General features: G+C 41.2%; 1 protein-coding gene and 1 long non-coding RNA gene across 4 annotated transcripts; both read left to right on the forward strand.

The window, feature by feature from the left end:
* The first annotated feature begins 2088 nt into the window (after positions 1-2088).
* LOC136786828 (uncharacterized) lies at positions 2089-4897 on the forward strand. The gene is made up of 3 exons (XR_010826288.1): positions 2089-2828; positions 3680-3917; positions 4702-4897. It is a non-coding gene; the product is annotated as an uncharacterized lncRNA (long non-coding RNA).
* Positions 4898-7597: 2700 nt separating this feature from the next.
* LOC136786799 (ubiquitin carboxyl-terminal hydrolase 42-like) lies at positions 7598-17499 on the forward strand. 3 transcript variants are annotated; one of them, XM_066981690.1, is made up of 12 exons: positions 7598-7679; positions 7843-7910; positions 8067-8137; positions 9987-10090; positions 10451-10591; positions 10785-10885; positions 12169-12450; positions 13250-13338; positions 13667-13821; positions 13894-14027; positions 14563-15667; positions 17106-17499. In XM_066981690.1, exons 7-10 carry the CDS (start codon positions 12259-12261, stop codon positions 13941-13943), a joined length of 486 nt encoding a protein of 161 aa, XP_066837791.1. In that variant the 5' UTR covers positions 7598-7679; positions 7843-7910; positions 8067-8137; positions 9987-10090; positions 10451-10591; positions 10785-10885; positions 12169-12258; the 3' UTR covers positions 13944-14027; positions 14563-15667; positions 17106-17499. The 3 variants fall into 3 exon arrangements, 2 of the variants coding, with proteins under 2 accessions (XP_066837791.1, XP_066837792.1); XM_066981691.1 differs by lacking the exon at positions 13894-14027; XR_010826269.1 differs by lacking the exons at positions 12169-12450; positions 13250-13338; positions 13667-13821; ... (1 more) ...; positions 14563-15667; positions 17106-17499 and adding an exon at positions 11346-11364 and having other exon boundaries at positions 7665-7679.
* The last annotated feature ends 1838 nt before the right edge of the window (positions 17500-19337 follow it).

Below are 19337 nucleotides of genomic sequence, written 5' to 3' on the forward strand. Positions count from 1 at the left end.
TTTGGATTGCCAGTGATAAATTCACTGTCTGCAAAAGCAAGCTAGCATGCATGAAATGCACAGGTACACAGCCTAGGTATTAAGACGTTAAAAAGCATAAAGACACTACAGATTTCTAAGTTTCCGTGGAGACGCCTGGTATAACCAAGCATTCAGATCTTACCTCACAGCATCCCAGTGGGCGGGGGGGAGGGGGGGGGGGGGGGGGGGGGCGGGAATAGAAATTATCTCGCATTTAAAGGTACAGGCTCCGAGAAATCCAGAGGATGTGCTCAGTGAGGTGTGGTTGCACCTTGGAGGCGGGTAGGTTTTGGGATGGAGGGGTGCTTATAATGCCTAGTCACTTAAGGCAATTACTCCACAAGGAGTAACTTTACTTCTTTAACTTAACTACTTGAACTACTTTAAGCTTTAACTACAGCATATCTAAAACATAAGAAGGATGTTAGTATTTAAAAAGCAGATGAAACCAGTCCTTAACTCTTACTGCTTATTGTGCGTGACCAGACTGGCATGAGTTTTCGCTATACTGGCAAATACGAAAGCACACCTGTGTAGTCCCAAAGCTGGGAGAAAAACAAGGAAACCGTGAAGAAAATAGGGAGGCCTGTAGCTTGTGTAGTCTTTTAGCTGAGAAAATAAGGAAGGAGAGAGACAGGTAGCCTTGAGCTAGCAGAAGCAAGGAAGAGAAGGGATAAAAGGGAAAAAACAAGGAGAAAACCAGCTCAGACTGACCTATAGTAACCTTTTGCTCATTAAGGGTCATTAACACATTAGAAATCACACCTGTCAAAATGCTAATCTATGCTAATGTGGGATTCGGTGTGTGTCCCCCTCCTCCTGTACCCCCTCCCCCCCCCCCCCCCCCCCCCCCCCGGTGTTCCTCTGTAATGCGCAAGCTCAGTAGAGATAAGTTAGGTGAGCTGTAATAACCAATCAAAAGGAGCCAAAGAGAGAGTTTTCACAAGTTTCCTGTGTATGAATGACGGTGATTCGAGTCAGAGGTGTGCTTGCTTTGCGAAAGATAGCCAAGTACCTGACTGCAGAGTTCTGTAATTAATTATGTAATTAAAAGACCTTCGTGTGCATTCCGACTCTGGGTGCTTATTGGCGCGGTGCACTGGGCACGAACCTGCGGACAACATCTGTACTCAGTGTGATGCCTACAGACAATCCTTTACTGTTGGGACCTGCATATTTTTCTGTGCCTTCAACACAAACCCTTCGGCACAACTAGTTCCCTACGTAGCTGCCAGTCCACCACTCAGTTGCACTTCTGAAGAGGAAAAGCTATTTCCATCTAACGTAGGAGCACATACTCTAAACGCAAGCTTCACTCAGCTGGTCATTTACTGCAGGACAAGATTTGAAAACTGTTGTGGAGATTCTGTTGGGTTTTCTGCTTACAGAAAAATTAAGTGCCAAATCGCCCTCTACTCCGCTTTGTAGTGCTGCGTTTAATGGAGATTCAAAGAATTTCATTTGCTCCTCCGTTTATGGACAATGAGCTGAAGGAACAGGTACAGCACATTAGCCTGGAATGCCTTCCCTCCCAACCAAAGTAAACTGGAGCTGTAACTAACACAAGCAGAAACAAGGCTTCCACGTTTTCAGCTGAATAAAGTTCCAACAAAATCATCCTCTGGGATTTGAAGTTTACTTCAAATTACATGCCAACAACTCTTTTCCCTGAAAGGTCTTGCCAAGTTCTTACGTCATAGTAAAGTGTATACCTATAAAATTTACGGTTAACGTCTTCACTTAGTTTGTCCAATTTTTGCATTATCACTCAGCTGTGTGCTCATTTATAAGTTGATGCATGTATACAAGCTGCTGCTCAAGTCCTACGTCTTGTTTGCAATTCTTTGTTTCCTTGTTGCCAGCCTATTGTAAAGCGGATCCCTGCTTCTACTTGCTCTAGAAGAAAAGGAATCATCGGTTTGGTTACCAAATACCCGCTTCTGGAAACCAGAAGTGTTTTGTTCTCTCTTCCCTTTGAATGACTCCACACCTCTCATCAGATAATGGATTGCTGACCTAGAATCAGAGAACATCCCAAGGTGGAAAGGACTCACAATAATCAGCGAGTCCAACTCCTGGCTCCACACAGGACCACCCCAAAAGCAGAGCCTATGTCTGAGAGCATTGTTCAAACACTTCTGGACCCCCGTCAGGCTCGGTGCCACGACCACTGCCCTGGGCAGCTGTCCCAGTGCCCGAGCGCCCTCTCAGGGCAGCACCTGAGGCGCACGGGGTTCGGCGGGGCGGCCCGGGAGGGGAGGAGGACGGCGGGGCGAAGCGGCGGCTCCCTCAGAGCCGTCTCCCCGCCGCCTCGCCCCCACATCGGGGCTTTTTCGTGTCGCGCCCTCGGGCTCTCGCTGCGGGCGACATGCCGCTCCCCAGCGCGGACGCCTTGCGCGCGGGGCCTGCCCGCGGCGGCAGTGGGAGGAAAACCCCAACCGCAAAGCCCTCCCAGCAGGGAGAGCTCAGGGTGAGGGCCGGTCCGGCACCGACAGTAAAGACACGCTGGAGGAAACGCTCTGCTTTTAGCCGTGAGCACCGCGGCCAGGTTAAAAAGGCGTCACGCTGGAGTTGGGCGGAGTTCCGAGGCTGTTGTGGCAGTTGTGGAGACGGCCTCAGCTGAGGTGGCGGCTGCTGTCGCTGCTGTCCCCTCTGTCCCCGCTGTTGCCACTGTTCCCGGTGCCTGGAGACCCCCAGCAGCCCCCTGTGACAGGACCTGTGGCCCCCAGTGCCCGCCGCCTCGTCGGCCATCCCGGCAGCAATCCTGCCAGCACAGGATAGCTCACCGGCTTTACGTGCGTTTCAGGGTAAAGTGACGATTAACTTCTATTTCCTGGCTTGGGTGCTGCTTTATTCTTTAACGGAGCTTCAGGTTTAAAGGTTAAACTCAGTTCTGTCAAGGTTAAACTCAGTTTCGTGAATGGCATCTTGGACAAAATCTTAAGCTGTGATTGACTCTCTGCTTAACAGAGGCCAAACGTGTACCTACTGAGAAGCAGGCCATAGGTGATAAGCCCTCACAAATTAACTTGCTATCACAAAGCGACGCCCAGAAAAAGTGTATTCAAAAGCTAGGCTCATTATAGAATCACAACAAACCCATCATGACTGGTGCAGTAGACAGTGAGGTAGAGGGCGAGCCCTGGAAAGACAGAAGTAAAGTAGCAGCGAAATGCAGGTACCTTTGTGCACACAAAACAGAAAAGCGCAGGCAGTAAAGTAATAGTGTTCCATTACTAGCGCAAGCAACAATTATATATAAATCGCAACCATTATCTATTAGATAATAGGTAATAATTAATAGATAATTGCAAAGCTCCAAAAATGCAATAAATAACTGATTCCCCTCAGAGAATGTCATTTACAGTTTTATGTTAAAAAGACTCCAGAGTTGTAATGGATTAAAATCCTACAAAAGTGAAAGAAATGGCATCAGCCACTAGTTCTGCAGAAGCTAAAAGTAATACTGATAGAGTTTTGATGGAAATTTTTACTTTGTGTATTTAGTTTGGGGATTCCTTTTAAATCATTCATACCAGCAATTTAGATCTTAAAGGCTGTTTCTTTGAGATTAAGTGACAGGACTTCTACTACTCTTTTCTTCTTGGAATGCTTCTTGGTATTCTTACGTCAACCAGAACATTTGTCTCTGTCGCAGATGAGAACAATGACCATAGTTAACAAGCCCACATCTTCAAAGTCTAAAAAGCCATCTTCAAGGCAGTCTGGCAAATCCAAGAAACCGAGTACTAAAAAACTGATGTCGCGCACCGCAAACTGGGGCCGGATACCACCTGCAGAAGATTCAAGCCAAGTCTCTGTGGCCCAAGGATGTGGAGGTGCTATTTACTGTAGATCCTCTGAAAAATCTAAGCCTTTTGCCCAAAGAGATCTAAGTAAGTGTGCGCTTTATCCTGCCTCCATTTTCTTCAAAACAAAAGTAGGAAGTGCAGTTCTTACTTGTTGCACAGATAGAGGACGGGACTACTGTGAATAAAGACTTCGAAAGCGATTCTCCTAAGGCAACTGAAGTGACTGACGTTACAGAAATTAATTTTGATATATTTACAGTCGACAGAGAAATATGGGGAGCATTTTGTAATGCACAGATTCATCCATGTGTTTTCTGTTTTGCAAAGAAAAGTGTTTGATTGTTGCTATTCACAGCTTCCATTATTCACAGGTTTTTGAATGCTAACATTGCTCAGGAAAAGATCTGATATTTGTAGGGGTACCGTCATTCCTAGTTATTTGTTTTTACATTGTCCTTGCATTTATTACCATATAATTTCAAGTCTAAGTTTGTGGTTTAAGTTATAATAAGGAAAAAAGCAGTAGTTGAGGTAATCAGGTTAAAGATTATAGATGGAGAGGAACTTGGCGTTAGATACTAAAAACAGGATGGCAGTTAGCCTTGCCTTAGAAAAATTAAAATGGTTGACTAAACTTATTTTTCCCAAAACGTTGTGTTGACCAGCCAATTTGAATTTGGCAGCATTAAAGCTGTCTGCAATAAGTTTTTCTGTTTTGGATTGTAGCTAGTTCCTCTAGGTGCTCCCGCAGAATAGTATTTTTACTATACCTATATATACTTTATATATTTACTATACCTATATATACCTAATACCTTTCTTAGAAACAAACAAACGAAATCTCTTTTTAAACATAACTTTCTCGCAGTTGTTAATGATGGAATTGCTGCACCACAAAGGATTCTTTTTCCACCTGAGAAGATACGTATGGATTGGCAAGAAACACAAAGTGTTGGAGTTGGCCTGTACAATCTTGGCAACACGTGTTTTCTTAATGCTACTCTACAGTGTTTGACCTACACCCACCCACTTGCCAATTACATGCTTTCTCTTGAGCACAGCCAGTCATGTGAGTACTTTCTAACAGTGTTTTAAATCTGTTGGATAGCTCTGAAGGTGAAAGAACAGCAGTGATTCTGTGAGACAAACTTACTTACCGTAGAAGCTGGCTTTGAGCATTGTATTAGCAGTGGGCTCAGAATAGCATATGGAGTGCGTTTAATGCACCATGTGTTTTGTTTGTTTGTTTGTTTGTTTGTTTAAAAAGATCTTTCCTTGCTTCATGGGAATAATGAAGTGCATTGGACAGTAATGCATTTAATGAACGTTTGGCATTTGGGCTATTTGGGCTTCCTGCTGCTAGAAAGGCAATAAAATTTAGGATGTTGGCATCATAGGTCTTTAGTCTGCACAGCCTAGGTTCCATAATGCACTAAAATAAATGGTCTGTTCATTGTTGAACCAAATAAAAACAAAAAACAAAAAACAAAAAACCTAGAAAGCAATATGAGCTGTTATGAACATGACTAGATTTTTTTGTGGGACTGTATTAAAATCTAGACTGATTTTGTCCTAAATAAAATGTTGTACTATAAAGTAAATGTTGTACTAAACCTGTATGCTTTTTAGGCTGGTATCTTTGTATCGATACCTAGAAATTTAACTGTTTTCTTCCTGTATATAGAAATCGTTTCAGTTAAGAATCCTGTTGAAAAAAGGAGGGCAGAAGTACTATTACATACATTACTTTAATTTTTCCTTTCTCCCAGAGGACTCATAGCTCTGTATCATGAAGCTCACCTGACAGCACTGTGCTGAAAATAACCCACATTCTCTTACTGCTGTATCATCAATGTCAAATATTCTTTCCTCATACATTTTGCAGCCTGTGGAGTTCACATTCCTGTCAGCCTTTACAAATGTGACTTTGCAGTAGTCTTTTAGATTTCTCATCACAAAATGCACTTGAATACAGGCTTAATGGATATTTTTATTCTATAAAGTTGTGTGAAATGAAATGTTACGAGACTGTTGGGACAAGGAGAGTGGATATTGTATCTATAGTTTAAATGTTACTTATATGTTTGTTTGTAGTTATGTCTGTTTCGCTAGATTGGAATGCTTTCTTCTTTCACTCTTCAGGTCGTGAACAAGATTTTTGCGTGATGTGCACGACGGAGACTCTCATTTGCTCATGGAGCAGATTATCTTGAGGGTCATCACGCGGCACTTGCAGGGCAAGCAGGCGATCAGGCCCAGTCAGCATGGGTTTATGAAAGGCAGGTCCTGCTTGACGAACCTGATCTCCTTCTATGACCAAGTGACGCGCTTGGTGGGTGAAGGAAAGGCTGTGGATGTGGTTTACCTTGACCTCAGTAAGGCTTTTGACACCATTCCCCACAACATTCTCCTCAAGAAACTGGCTGCTCGGGGTTGGACTGGCGTACACTTCGCTGGGTTAGAAACTGGCTGGATAGCCGGGCCCAGAGAGTTGTGGTGAATGGAGTCAAATCTGGTTGGAGGCTGGTCACTAGTGGTGTCCCCCAGGGCTCGGTACTGGGGCCGGTCCTCATTAATATCTTTATCAATGATCTGGATGAGGGCGTCCAGTGCACCCTCAGTAAGTTTGCAGATGACACCAAGCTAAGTGCGTGTGTCGATCTGCTCGAGGGCAGGAAGGCTCTGCAGGAGGATCTGGATAGGCTGGAGCGATGGGCTGAGGTCAACTGTATGAAGTTCAACAAGGCCAAGTGCCGGGTCCTGCACCTGGGGCGCAACAACCCCAAGCAGAGCTACAGGCTGGGAGATGAGTGGCTGGAAAGCTGCCTGGCAGAGAAGGACCTGGGAGTATTGGTTGATAGTTGGCTGAATATGAGCCAGCAGTGTGCCCAGGTGGCCAAGAAGGCCAACAGCATCCTGGCCTGTATAAGAAGCAGTGTGGCCAGCAGGTCTAGGGAAGTGATTGTGCCCCTGTACTCGGCTCTGGTGAGGCCGCACCTTGAGTACTGTGTTCAGTTTTGGGCCCCTCGCTACAGCAAGGACATGGACGTGCTCGAGCGAGTCCAGAGAAGGGCGACCAAGCTGGTGAGGGGTCTGGAGAACAAGTCTTACGAGGAGCAGCTGAGGGAGCTGGGCTTGTTCAGCCTGGAGAAGAGGAGGCTCAGGGGCGACCTTATCACTCTCTACAGTTACCTTAAAGGAGGCTGTAGAGAGGTGGGGGTTGGTCTGTTCTCCCACGTGCCTGATGACAGGACGAGGGGGAATGGGCGAAAGTTGCGACAGGGGAGTTTTAGGTTGGATGTTAGGAAGTACTTCTTTACCGAAAGGGTTATTAAGCATTGGAACGGGCTGCCCAGGGAGGTGGTGGAGTCACCATCCCTGGAGGTCTTTAAAAGACGTTTAGATGTAGAGCTTAGCGATATGGTTTAGTGGAGTACTTAGTGTTAGGTCGGAGGTTGGACTCGATGATCTTGAGGTCTCTTCCGACCTAGAAATCTGTGATACTGTGATACTGTGATTAACCAGGCCCTGCGTTGCACTGTTGATACCATCGAGCCTACGCGTGTTATCAATAATCTCAGTCGTAAGTGGCTTCAGATGTGTTTCTTTTTCAGCATCTTGTAATCTTCAAATAATTATTTGATGTGTATAAATGGTTTTAACACTATAAAGAAGAGAGATTTTAGAAATAGGAGAATTACTTCATTTTTAAATGAGGTAAATACTATCATCTTCTTATTTAGGAATAGGACAACATTTCCGTTTTGGCAGTCAAGAAGACGCACACGAGTTCTTGCGCTATACTGTTGATGCTATGCGGGAAGCGTGCTTGAATGGAAGCACCAAGTAAGCATAAACAAATTCACTTTTATACGTTCTCTAGCACCTTTTAGTCCTTTATTTGCTATCAAAACTGAAAGTCTACGTCATCCTTGGTTTTCATAAAACTCTTTGAAGAGTTAACTGTGTACCTTAAATCTTCTGAGGCCTGATTATAATTTATTTCCAGATTGGACAGATCTTCTCAAGCTACCACCATCATTCATCAAATATTTGGAGGAGTTCTAAGATCAAGAGGTACTTTTAAAAATATTCCTGTCCTTAGAACTGATCTGTGTCTTTTGTCGGTAGTAAAGCAGTCTGTAGTTTGTCTAAAGTAGTATCTATCGACAACTTGAATTTGGACAGTCAGTCTCTTTCATGTATTGTTACGCATTTATATTTTGCTTCCAGTGAAGTGCTTGAATTGCAAAGCAGTTTCGGATATGTATGAGGCATTCCTTGATATCACTTTGGATATAAAGGTAGGATGTTTTGTAAATATAATTCATGATGTTTAAGTACATGTATAACTTTCTAAATTAAACTTGTTTAACTTAAAAAACCAAACCACATACAATGTAAAAATATAAGAGCTTGGTGGTGGTTAGAAAGTGGATTGGACTTTGTCCTTCTGTGGAACCCCTGTAAATAGTCTCCACGTATGCATTGGGTTTAAGGGGAAAGAATTTTATTTCTGCACAAATTATAATACTGTCATACTTCTTTGTTGTTCTACCTCAATATACATCTAATTGTTAGACTGCTGGATTTGTTGCCAGTATTGATGACAAAGCACACTATAGATGCTGTCTGCGTTACTGGAAAATGATTTGTTTCAAAGTAAAATGACTTCCAGGTGAGGTAAACGCTGAGCATGCTCTTTCTGCCTCCTTCTGCACAGTGCTCATAGTAGATCGCTTAAGTATGTATTAGTCAGGTTCTCTTATAAACTCCTAGTGCGTCTCTGGAATTTTGAATTTACAGTGACTTTACGCTCTTCTCTCTCGCTCCTCTAGGCGGTTTCATCTGTTACCAGAGCTCTAGAACTATTTGTGAAACCTGAAGAGCCGGATGGAGAGAATTGCTATAAATGTAGTGATTAAGATTATTACTAGTTATGTCTTAATACTAGATATTAGATTTATATATTACATGACTTAGAGCGTAAGTTATCCTTTAACTTCATTTAGAAATAAGGAGACGCAGCTTTGTTGTTGTTGTTGTTGTTGCTTCATTTTGTAGTAGTGGTGAGCTGAAGCAAGGAGCTATGGAGAATGATTTGGAGTGGAAGGCAGCAGCAGGTTCCTGAAGGTCCTAGCGTTCACTGTGAAACAAAGTTAGATTGAGTGTCAGGGAATGTGAGCTGGCTCTGTGGTAATGAATGTTAGCAGCCTGTGCTGGCTCACTAAACAGCATCTTGCACAGCTCTTGAACTGTGAAACCTGTCGATGTGGACTAATGTCTGAAATGAGCTCCCTTAAGCCTAACCCGTGCACAGGGAAAGCCTATTGAGTTCAGGCGCTCTCTCTGCTGATCAATATGTAAGATGTTTCTACGTATGTGAGAAACAATTGAACATTTGTATAAGATGGTTTGGCAAAACAAGTTGTTAGTCAAACATCCCCTCAGAAAAGCATAGAGTGCCCGGCTCAGTTCTGTAGGATTCATGCCTGACCCCTCTAAATGAAAAATGCAGTATCCACTTCTTGTTGTTGGATACTAAGGAAATTAGGGTGTCGAATCAAGAGAGTCCAATAGGTTATTAAAGCAATTTAATCCCAGGTTCGTCTTGGCCTGCGGATCCTAGAAAGCAACATGCAGCGTATTCAGGATTCTCATAACTGATGTCTGAGGAAGAGAAAGAACTGTAATAGCACCTCACATCTGAATTGCATGGTCCTTCCTTAATGTGCTCTTTGAGGTGTGATCGGTTCAGTCACACTTAAAGCCAGAATTTTCCGTCTTTTTGTGAGTTTAAAAGGAAAGGCCTTGCACATGTACAGTACTTTTTCCATTGCTGATAACTGTTATTAGTCTTATATATAACTCATTTTTAATATATTTTTTTTATATTTTATAACTCCCTGGTAATACACTTTTGTGAGAGATTCCTGTTCCCGCTATGCTCTGAGTTGTTGGGAAAACTTACCTTCTCCTCTGTATTAACAAGCCTGACAAGCAGTGCATGGGTTTATGAAAAGAAAAAACCAAACATATGATGCAAGTAAATATCATTCAAATAGCATAAGCATGCGCGAGACATTAAAACGAGTTTGTTTTGGGGGCGAAAAAGAAGATGCTTTCAAACACTTGTCTCTGCTTGTTTTTAAGGTGTAAAAAGATGGTTCCTGCATCCAAGAGATTTACGTTCTTCCAACGTTCTCACAATATCACTGAAAAGATTTGCAGATTTCACAGGTGGAAAGATCAACAAGGTATATTTACCGCTGTAATGCAACTTTGTCATCATGTAATGGGACATCCCCCAAAGCTGAAAGTTGTTAATATTTTCAGACAATAATTGTAGACTAACGACTGTGGCTTATTCTTTCTCTTAATATCAGTAAAGATCCTGCTTTACAAGAAGCATATACTTTCCTCTGAGAAGACTAATTCGTCAGAAAATAGTTGTCTGCAACTTCTAGTATTAAACATTGCTTATGGGAAGACTTATTTTTAGTGAATCAAGAGATATATTCATATAATTCCAGTCTCTGTTTTTTGGAAGTGTTTTTCTCTGGCTAGTCCGCGAAGTACTCTGATATAATTTTTCTATCTTCTTGGTCTCTCTTTAGGAAGTAAAATATCCTGAGTATTTGGACCTCCGAGCCTACATGTCTCAATCAAGTGGAGAACCACTCATCTATGCCTTATATGCGGTGCTGGTGCATCATGGTATCAACTGTCGCTCAGGACACTATGTATGCTACATAAAGGTAGAAGTCAACATCATTTCTAACAGGGTAAAGGTTGTGCTGGCAAACCAGTTCAAGTGTTACTAGTAGTACTGTTTCTAGGGAAAAAGATTTCATTATATGTTTATTTGACACGTGTGTATTTTATTGCTATCTGTAATTTCATTTGGAAAACATGCAATTCATCTAAAGACATCGTTGTCTTTATTTGCAGGCTGGTAATGGACTTTGGTATCAGATGAATGATGCAAAAGTACTCCGTACTGACATTAAAAGAGTTCTTGGTCAGCAAGCTTACTTACTTTTTTATATCAGGTAATAACAAATATTCAGATGTGTTCAGAAGAGATTTACTCTCCTGTTATTGATACTTTTCTTTTTGCAAGTGTTTTTCTTTCTCTCCCAGGAAAAGATGATTATTTCTCTAATTCAGTTCTGTCTAACCTGAAATTCTCTGTCATTTGTTATCTTTTGTTGCTTGGCCTTAAACTGCAGCACTTCTGTAAATTGTTGTATATGTGTTATCTGTAGCTGGCTAATTTAGAGAAGGAGAGAAATGAAGGTCATCTGTGGTGTAAGAATGGATTATTGCTCTGAAAGTGATAGTGATAGTAGGAAGACTGTTACCTACTTTTCAGTTTGTAGTCTTGGCTAAGTCTTCTGTAGAGAAGGCTTCCATATCGTATGAACTGTTCCTATGAAATTATAGGATGGGATTTAATCCAAGAGTAGGCCGAAAGAAAAACTAAACTGAGATCACTGCTCTTTTCTGAAGGCGCTATGATTTGACGCTCGGAGAATGTGCTTTTTACTTAGCAGCACCATCTTATCCCTGTTCATTCCCCCCTGGTCAGCGGGGGGCTAACAGTAAGCAGGCTGGATTTCTGGGACCACGACTTCCTCCTCATATGATTAGGGTAATTTAGGGAAGCAGAAGGGCAGTTAATGGCACCAAACGGATAGTGGGTGCGGATAGTGGGTTTGGTGTGGGGTTTTTTGTTTGGTTTTTGGCATCTTCGTTTTGTTTTCCTTCCCACACTGCAGCTTTCTTCACAGCCCTCATGCTACAGCCAGAGTCATTCAAACAGTGGTTACTGCTGAATTGCGCAGCCATGCGACTCCATTGTTTATACCTCCTAGACAGCTTTGTAAAGCACAGAGAGCTACGCTCTTTGACAATTTAAGTAGTACTAATCCTCGAATCATTTAAAAGAGGACTTGTTTTTCCTATCGACGTCACTTTAGCTAAGACAGGAAAACCAAATTGTCTTATTCCTGAGCACCAGAACAATTATTCCAGGCTTTTTGGGGTATGTTTAAAGGGGAAACTAAATATATTTGGGAATAGCTTTAGGTAATGTTAAGTTGTTTGGATGGTTTTCAAAAATGATGTTAATTTGATATCAATATGCAGTAAACCAAAAGCAGGAATTAAATACACTTATGGGACTTGCATTTATCTTTAAAGGGCAGTGTTTTTTGCTTTTTAGGTGTTAAGACCATTTGTAGAAATACTTAGTAGGAGAATGACATGTTTAAAAATGTTAAATGCAGTGTTTGCATTAACCCGTCTTGCAATTTCTTCTTTTTAAATACAGAATTCAAGTCGTTTAAATGGAAATGGATCCATAAAAGAGGATGCAAATACCACTGGTGTCACCCTAAAAAGGCCATGGTCAGCACCACCAATGGCCTGTGTTCAAAACCAGGCGATTACCAGGCCTTCAATTACTGATACGTCAAAAAAACAGAAGATCACCATCAGTATTCACAATAAATTGCCTGCTCGTCAGACTGTGTCACAGCCTGACTGTCTTAGCAGTGCTGTGGAGGATGAAGATGTCTACAAGGGTGTTCCTTCATCCACAATCACAAATGCGGTAAAGCAAATGAAGCAAATACAAATACAAAAAAAAAAAAAAAAAAAGTTTCTGCTGAAATTTTTGTGGAGCCAAAGGTGAATGGAAATCCTAAACTCAGCTCTGATAACACAGTCCCTTACGGTGCAGAATCTTCAGGAAAATCTGAGGAGGAGTCAAAGGGCTTATTTAAAAGGAATTGCAATGCAATGTGGAATTTTGGTTGGAAAGGTAGTCAGTACATTGCAGAATTCCCATTCTTCCTGTCAGAATGCTGATGAAGGAAGATCCCAGCATGAGCTGCCAAAAACTGGTTCACTGAATGGTGCTATTAGTTTAGTTCATGAATCTAAAGAAAACGGACTGAAACTTGATGATTCCACTTGCCAAGTTGAACCTGTTAAACCTTGTGAGATGTTCTTTTCTAAAACAAATGGATTGCTTGAAACATAGTAGTTTGCTCCATCGAGAATTTCTCACCTGTGATGTATTTGGGAGTGTTTATCATGTTCCTAATTCAGGCGAAATGCTGAGAAAACACAGCACAAATTTGATCGTAACCCTTTGTGATATTATGCCATTAGAATTTGCAGAGCTGAGCTGACATTAGAACTTGTCAGCTTAAGCTGAGCTGAGATAAAAATTCTTAAGTTTCATAAAGTAGATTTTGGGAGGTGAGTTGGGGTTATCTTTGAAGTGTACATAATGCATACAACCCAAAGCGGTCTTGCTTAGCATTTAATGTAGAAATTCTGACAAGACTAGTCCTCAGTACAAATGGTATTTTTTCTGTCTGCTGACTTGTGCGTTTTAATTGCAGATGCCTGCAGCTATGCCTCCAGTCCCTCGAGAAGTCATCATGGAATCCCTCACAGTCAGCCAGTTGAACAGCTTGTCAGAGGAAATAAAGTAAAATGAGCACAGTCTGATTAAGACAAGATTTTATGGAAGTTCATTGCGGTTTTATCTGTTTACTAATACTATTTAATGGAAGGATTTAAATCAGTAGAATTCCGTACTGTATGGCCAGTGTTACGAACAGAACTAATGATCAACACTCTGCATAGCACTCTGATGCAGGCTGGTGCCTCACGGAGAACTTGTGTTTCTTCATAGAATGTTTTTCCATTTTTCTCCATTATCTGGAGAAACATTGGCTGTTCCCCCGTCGCCCCCACCCCTTTTTTCTCAGAGCAGCAGGTGGAGGGAGACGGAAACGTGTTTTTATTTTGTGCAGTGTCCCGGGACCTCCGAAATCTACTGAGAATGATGAATACCTTGAACAGTACCAATGCGATGACCGTGGAGGCAAGGAGAAACCAAGAAGATCAAAAGAACATGAACTGATTTCAAAAGAAAATGTTTTCTGCATCAAAGAGTCTTCTGAGACTGGTGAGAAATTGCGGCAAACTTCCCCTCTAAAGTCTGACACTGAATGTAGTTCTAAAAACCTTTCCTCCTTAGCTATTACAGATAGATGCCAAGATACAAAGGATGAGACTAAAAAAAACTGACAAAGAGCGTTACCAGAGAAAGAGGGAACATTCTCCTACTGAAGAGAAGGAGGGTCAAAAAGATGGTCATTCCAGCAAGAGAAGGTGCTCCCGGAGTGTGGAAGTTGTTAAGCAAAAGTGTTAACATAAGTTGGTGATAATACTGAAATATTTTTGGTTCAGATCTAGATTTGATTTCTCCTAAGCACACTGAATTCACAGCTATTGATCCTCCAGAGGAGTCTCTGCATTTTTACACCCGGAGAATATGTAAACTTCCTGCTATTGTTCTACTGTTTTTGTTTTGTTTTGTTTTGTTTTGTTTCTACTAGTATAGGCTTAAGAATATAGAGAAATGGTCTGCTTTTATTTTCATTTTCACTTTTTTTCATTTTTCTCTAAATATCAGTAAAGTTCCTGCTTGACAAGGAGCATATACTTTCCTCTGAGAAGGCTAATTCATCAGAAAACAGTTCTTTGCAACTTCTGGTATTAAATGTTGCTTATGGGAAGACTTATTTTTAGTGAATCAAGAGATATATTCATATAATTCCAGTCTCTGTTTTTTGGAAGTGTTTTTCTCTGGCTAGTCCACGAAGTACTCTGATATAATTTTTCTATCTTCTTGATCTCTCTTTAGGAAGTAAAATATCCTGAGTATTTGGACCTCTGAGCCTACATGTCTCAATCAAGTGGAGAACCACTCCTCTACGCCTTATATGCGGTGCTGGTGCATCATGGTATCAACTGTCGCACAGGACACTATGTATGCTACACGAAGGTAGAAGTCAACATCATTTCTAACAGGGTAAAGGTTGTGCTGGCAAACCAATTAAAGTGTTACTAGTAGTACTGTTTCTAGGCAAAAAGATCTTCTGAAATAATCCCAAACTTGAAAATGGGGTCTTGTATAAAATCTTAAGCTGTGATTGACTCTCTGCTTAAGAGAGGCTAAACGTGTACCTACTGAGAAGCTAGGTGATAAGTGTTTTTGTACACTTAAAAGTGGTCATTTTGTAAAGAGACTGCTGAAAAATACGAACAGTGCTGCTGCAGAACTCTGAATGGGGACCTAGCAACTGTCTTAACTGATCTGGAATCTTGAGTTTACTTTTCAGTGGACAGGAGGAGAGTCTCTCAAGGCAAACAGAGAGAGAAATAACACCTGATACTCATGTCAACATAAATTTATGCTCAGAGTGTAGGTGTAGGAACAGCATCGGTATGTATATGGAACATCGGGAGAGGAAACTATATCGGCATTTACAGCTTTTCTACTTCCTTGTCAGAGAGACGTTATCTCCAAATTAGAAATTGATGTATTTTGAATAAGGGCTGGTGGATCGGATTTATCCTTACTAGTGTTAATATTTGCTCTTGAATAGTACTTAATATCTGGTAATGCATCAATCAATCGTCCAAAATAAACTTAAATATGTGTAAGGCTTATCTCGTTGGTCGATACAAAGACCAAGGTCTTTTCTCTTTGCCTTTTTTTTTTTTTCCCAGTATTGTTTTTCTGTTTTCCTTCTCACTGCAGTCTTGATTTTGTTTCTTGTCCCTTAAGTATGTTTTCAATGTGTTGTTGAAACATTTTCCCTTTCAATGCGAAAAAAGGAGCTGTCACTGGTGTCTGCAAGTTGAAGACTGGAGCTTATCTGAAAATCACTGAGCCCAAGAGCTGTCACCTTAGTCTTCCAGTAGGACAAGGATGTCTTCATTTCTCAGTTAAATGCATTTTTCAGGTTTGTGTATTATTTTCTCAGGAATGGAAAGTGTGCGCACAATTTGCCAGTTGTGGGACTAGGAGTTCTCTTATTTCCTGTGCTTTGTTTAACCTGTCTTAAGTTTAATGGATAGCAATCAAGGTGTACTAGAAATCTGAAAACACTTTATGCTTTGTTCTCTCAGTCATTTTGGTGTAACAAACTAGCTTATGGTTTAAACCCTCCATTAGGTTAGCGGTTTCCTTAAACGTAACAAGCCCCTGTGTGCTCCAGGAAGACAGTAACAAAAAATTAAGTATAGACGTTCATCCTGTCATTATTCAGCTTCTGCCTATGGACACACAATTACGCTTATTTAAAGCGGTATCATCTTGAAACCTAATCAGCATGTTAGAAAGCACTTAGTATCAGTTATCGGCTTTTGTCCTGGAGGGCTGAGGTTTGGTCTGTTTTGTTTTACATTCAGCATTTCCTTTTCTAGCTTCCATTCCCCTGTTGTTTTGCTTGAGGAAAACACGCAGCTTTACAAAGTAGAATGGAAAGAGATGCTTTTCAGTCTAACTTTTCAGTTTTTTGTAGGAGTTTTAAATGTGGTAGGTGCAAAACAGCATAAGTACTGCTGCCAAAGTTATATTCAAACAAATATTTCAGCCCAGGGAGAAATAAATTTACAAACATGCTCTTCATGCTCTCCTTTCCCAAGATTTCTCTGAGATATATTCCATAGTCTGTGGGTTTTGAGGTATGTGGTTCCCAGGAGTGAAAAGGAGGGCAAAACATCTCTCCTCTTGGATCTCAACGTGCCAGAGCTTTAGTGTACTGCCACTTATGGCTCCGCTTTTCACCTGGAAAAAGCGACCTCATGCTGTAAACTGAGGAGCCCTGCTATTGTTCTACTTTTTTTTTTTTTTTTTTTTTTTTTTCCCCTGCTCGTATAGGCTTAGAAATGTGCTGATGAAACAATAAAAAAGCCAGCTTGGTACATCTCATTACACAAAAATAAATACAAACTTGAGCTCCTGATTGGCTTCATGCTGAACTCTGTGCTGTTCTTGTCATAATCTTGGTCTCTCAGTAGATAATATGGTTTAATTACGAATAGAATCATGTGATGAAGAAGATCTCACACTGCAACAAATTCAACATCTCAAATGAAATTTTACATTTTCCATGATTTTCTTTCTGAGCAGAAGTGTGTAGTATTAAATATATATATATATATATCTGTGATGAAGCCACGGTCGCAGTTACTCAGATATTTTAATAAGCACTTGCAGGAAGATAAATTGCTGCATCTTTTAGCATTATTTAATTGTAGGGTTAGAGACATGTTGATTCAACAGAGCTGTAAAGTTTCTAAGAGATCACTTTGAAAAATACCAGCTAAATTACTGGCAAGACTGCACCCGTTCTTAAAAACAAACAACCCCCCCAATGATCTATTTTCCTCTTACAGGTAACTGAAGTAATCCCCGAAGAAGACAGTTCACTATCCAAAGGCAAGTTTTATTTTTAAACATTTTCTACATTTTATACCTAGCCACAACTTAACAACCAGTTGACAGTCGGTGACAATCCCGTTCAGTGTTGAAAATGTCATTCTGGCATAGGAAACAAAGGACTTCATCTTCTTGCTTTACTGCTGAATGCCTTTTACATAATGTTTGGAGAAGTGAAATCTTGGAAGAGGTTTTCAAAAATTCTGCCCGGTTTGAATGATGAAGTAAATTGCCATAGTCAGTAGATTCTGGCACTGACAAGTTCCTTCAAGCTAAAGAGGGAGTGCGATTGTTGCAATCTGTCCCATTATCAAGAACAAGATTAGGGACTGAACGGAGGTCTTTCAAATACCAGTGTTGCAAAAATAGACTTTTTATGCTACTAATGTCAAAAGAATCCTGACTGTACTAAACTGTAAGTGTCTCTTCTAGCTGATAAATCAGGAACAGCACAGAAGAAAATGCATCTGCTCTAATGCTCTTTGGGCTTCGGTGAATTCTCTGGCCAGCAGATAGCGAACTCGTTTTTTCTAAACCAATCAAAAGTATAGGAAGAAAGTAAATGTCTTGCATACATTACACAAGTCCAGGGCATTGGGATCACTGGGCTATATGAGTGAAAGAGATGTACCCCAACAGTACCCCACTTAGATACGCTGCTTGCAGCATAAGCAGGATAGGAGGGCTGTGCAAAGCAATTTTGGTAAATTGAGGAATTCATGTATTTCATCAAGCCTGAAGATACTAATTAGTTTCATGTGGGGGAAGGTCAGTCTTTCAAAGAAAAGAAGAAACGTCTCTTAAGTAGGATTTTCTGAGTGGTGGAATCTAATCTGAAAAAAGGCCACTTCAGCAGGTTATTTATTTATTCATTTATTTTTTACTGTATTGAACCTCTCAAGTAAGCTAGGAGCAGACTAGGAACAACTGAGGACTTGTTAGAGTGTGCCTTTTCACCTGGACTCATGTTACTTTGAATAAATTAACAAGGATAGCTAGTGATAATTTGTGATTTAAGGAAATTCCAGATACGTGAGAGAAAGAGCAGCGTTAAAGCAGTTAAATTCCTGCATTCCTAAGTGCTCTGTCTAGCCAGTTTCTGAACGCTTCTGTTCTGTGGCTAGGATTTGGTCAGCTTGACCACAAGATCACTAGTAAAACAAGGATACCGTCAAGTGAAAACCTTCAAATGAATGTATCTTACCTAAGGTCTACCATTTGCTATCAAAGCAGGTAGCTTTGTCCTAATATTCTGTACAGTTGACCAATTTTAGCATAGAACTGAAATGCAGTCAGTTTAATGGGAGGGCTTTGGAAGCCGCCTTCTCCAGTCAGTTCAGCCCTGTAGTCAGAGAGCAGATCAAGCTGTGTGCAGGGTTGTGACTTCTCTCTTTAGAAAGAAAACCACTGAGCCAGATAGTTCCATGCTGAGTATCACAACAGGGAATGACATTTCTTCCCTTTGTCTTTCAGATGCAGAGCTTACTGATGGAAGCCTTCAATACTCTGACTAAACCTACCATCAAAACCAATGACATTTTACCATCCAAACCAACCATTTTTCCAACAAACCCAACAACTTGGGGTTTGAAATGAAACTGGTAAGCCACAAGTCTTTATTGAATCTATTTTGCAGTGAAAGGGTTTTCTCTGTAACCTGATCATTTAAACTTGTGCTTAAAAGAAGGTCACTTGCAAGAGCGATTATAATCCATGCTAATCCATGCTCCATGCTGTTCCTTACAGTCAGCACACCAGGTTCCCCAAATGCGGTAACATGTAAGGGTGGAAGCCTAGGGAACACTCAGGTAATGCAGCTATACCATACCCTGAAAGCCTCCTCAATGCTCTACAGTTTCTTTAAAATGTGAATATTAGTTTAATTTTCCTAGTCACTTTAGGCAATTACTCCACTAGACCTTATTGCTCTCCACAACTCCCTCTTAGAGGTTGTAGCAGCGTGGGGGTCGGTCTTTCTCCCGAGCAGCAAGCAACAGGAGAAGAGGAATTGGCCTCAAGTTTCACCCAGGAAGGCATGGGGTGGATATGAGGAAAAAATTCTTCCCTGAAAGGATTGTGAGGCCTTGGAAGAGGCTGCCCAGGGAATGAGTTGAGTCACCGTCCCTGCAGCTCTGCAAAAGACGTGTAGATGTGGTGCTTGGGGACGTGGTTTAGTGGTAGACTTGGCA

This window comes from Anser cygnoides, chromosome 22 (assembly GCF_040182565.1).
Source record: "Anser cygnoides isolate HZ-2024a breed goose chromosome 22, Taihu_goose_T2T_genome, whole genome shotgun sequence".
NCBI lineage: Eukaryota > Metazoa > Chordata > Aves > Anseriformes > Anatidae > Anser > Anser cygnoides.

Excerpts from the sequence above, each read along its gene's own strand:
- LOC136786799 (XM_066981690.1), top strand. The coding sequence starts at position 12,259 with ATGGCCTGTGTTCAAAACCAGGCGATTACCAGGCCTTCAATTACTGAT. Across the intron at positions 12,451-13,249 it reads CATCCACAATCACAAATGCG|ATGCCTGCAGCTATGCCTCC; the intron begins GTAAAGCAAATG and ends TTTTAATTGCAG. Across the intron at positions 13,822-13,893 it reads CAAAGAGTCTTCTGAGACTG|CTATTACAGATAGATGCCAA; the intron begins GTGAGAAATTGC and ends TTTCCTCCTTAG.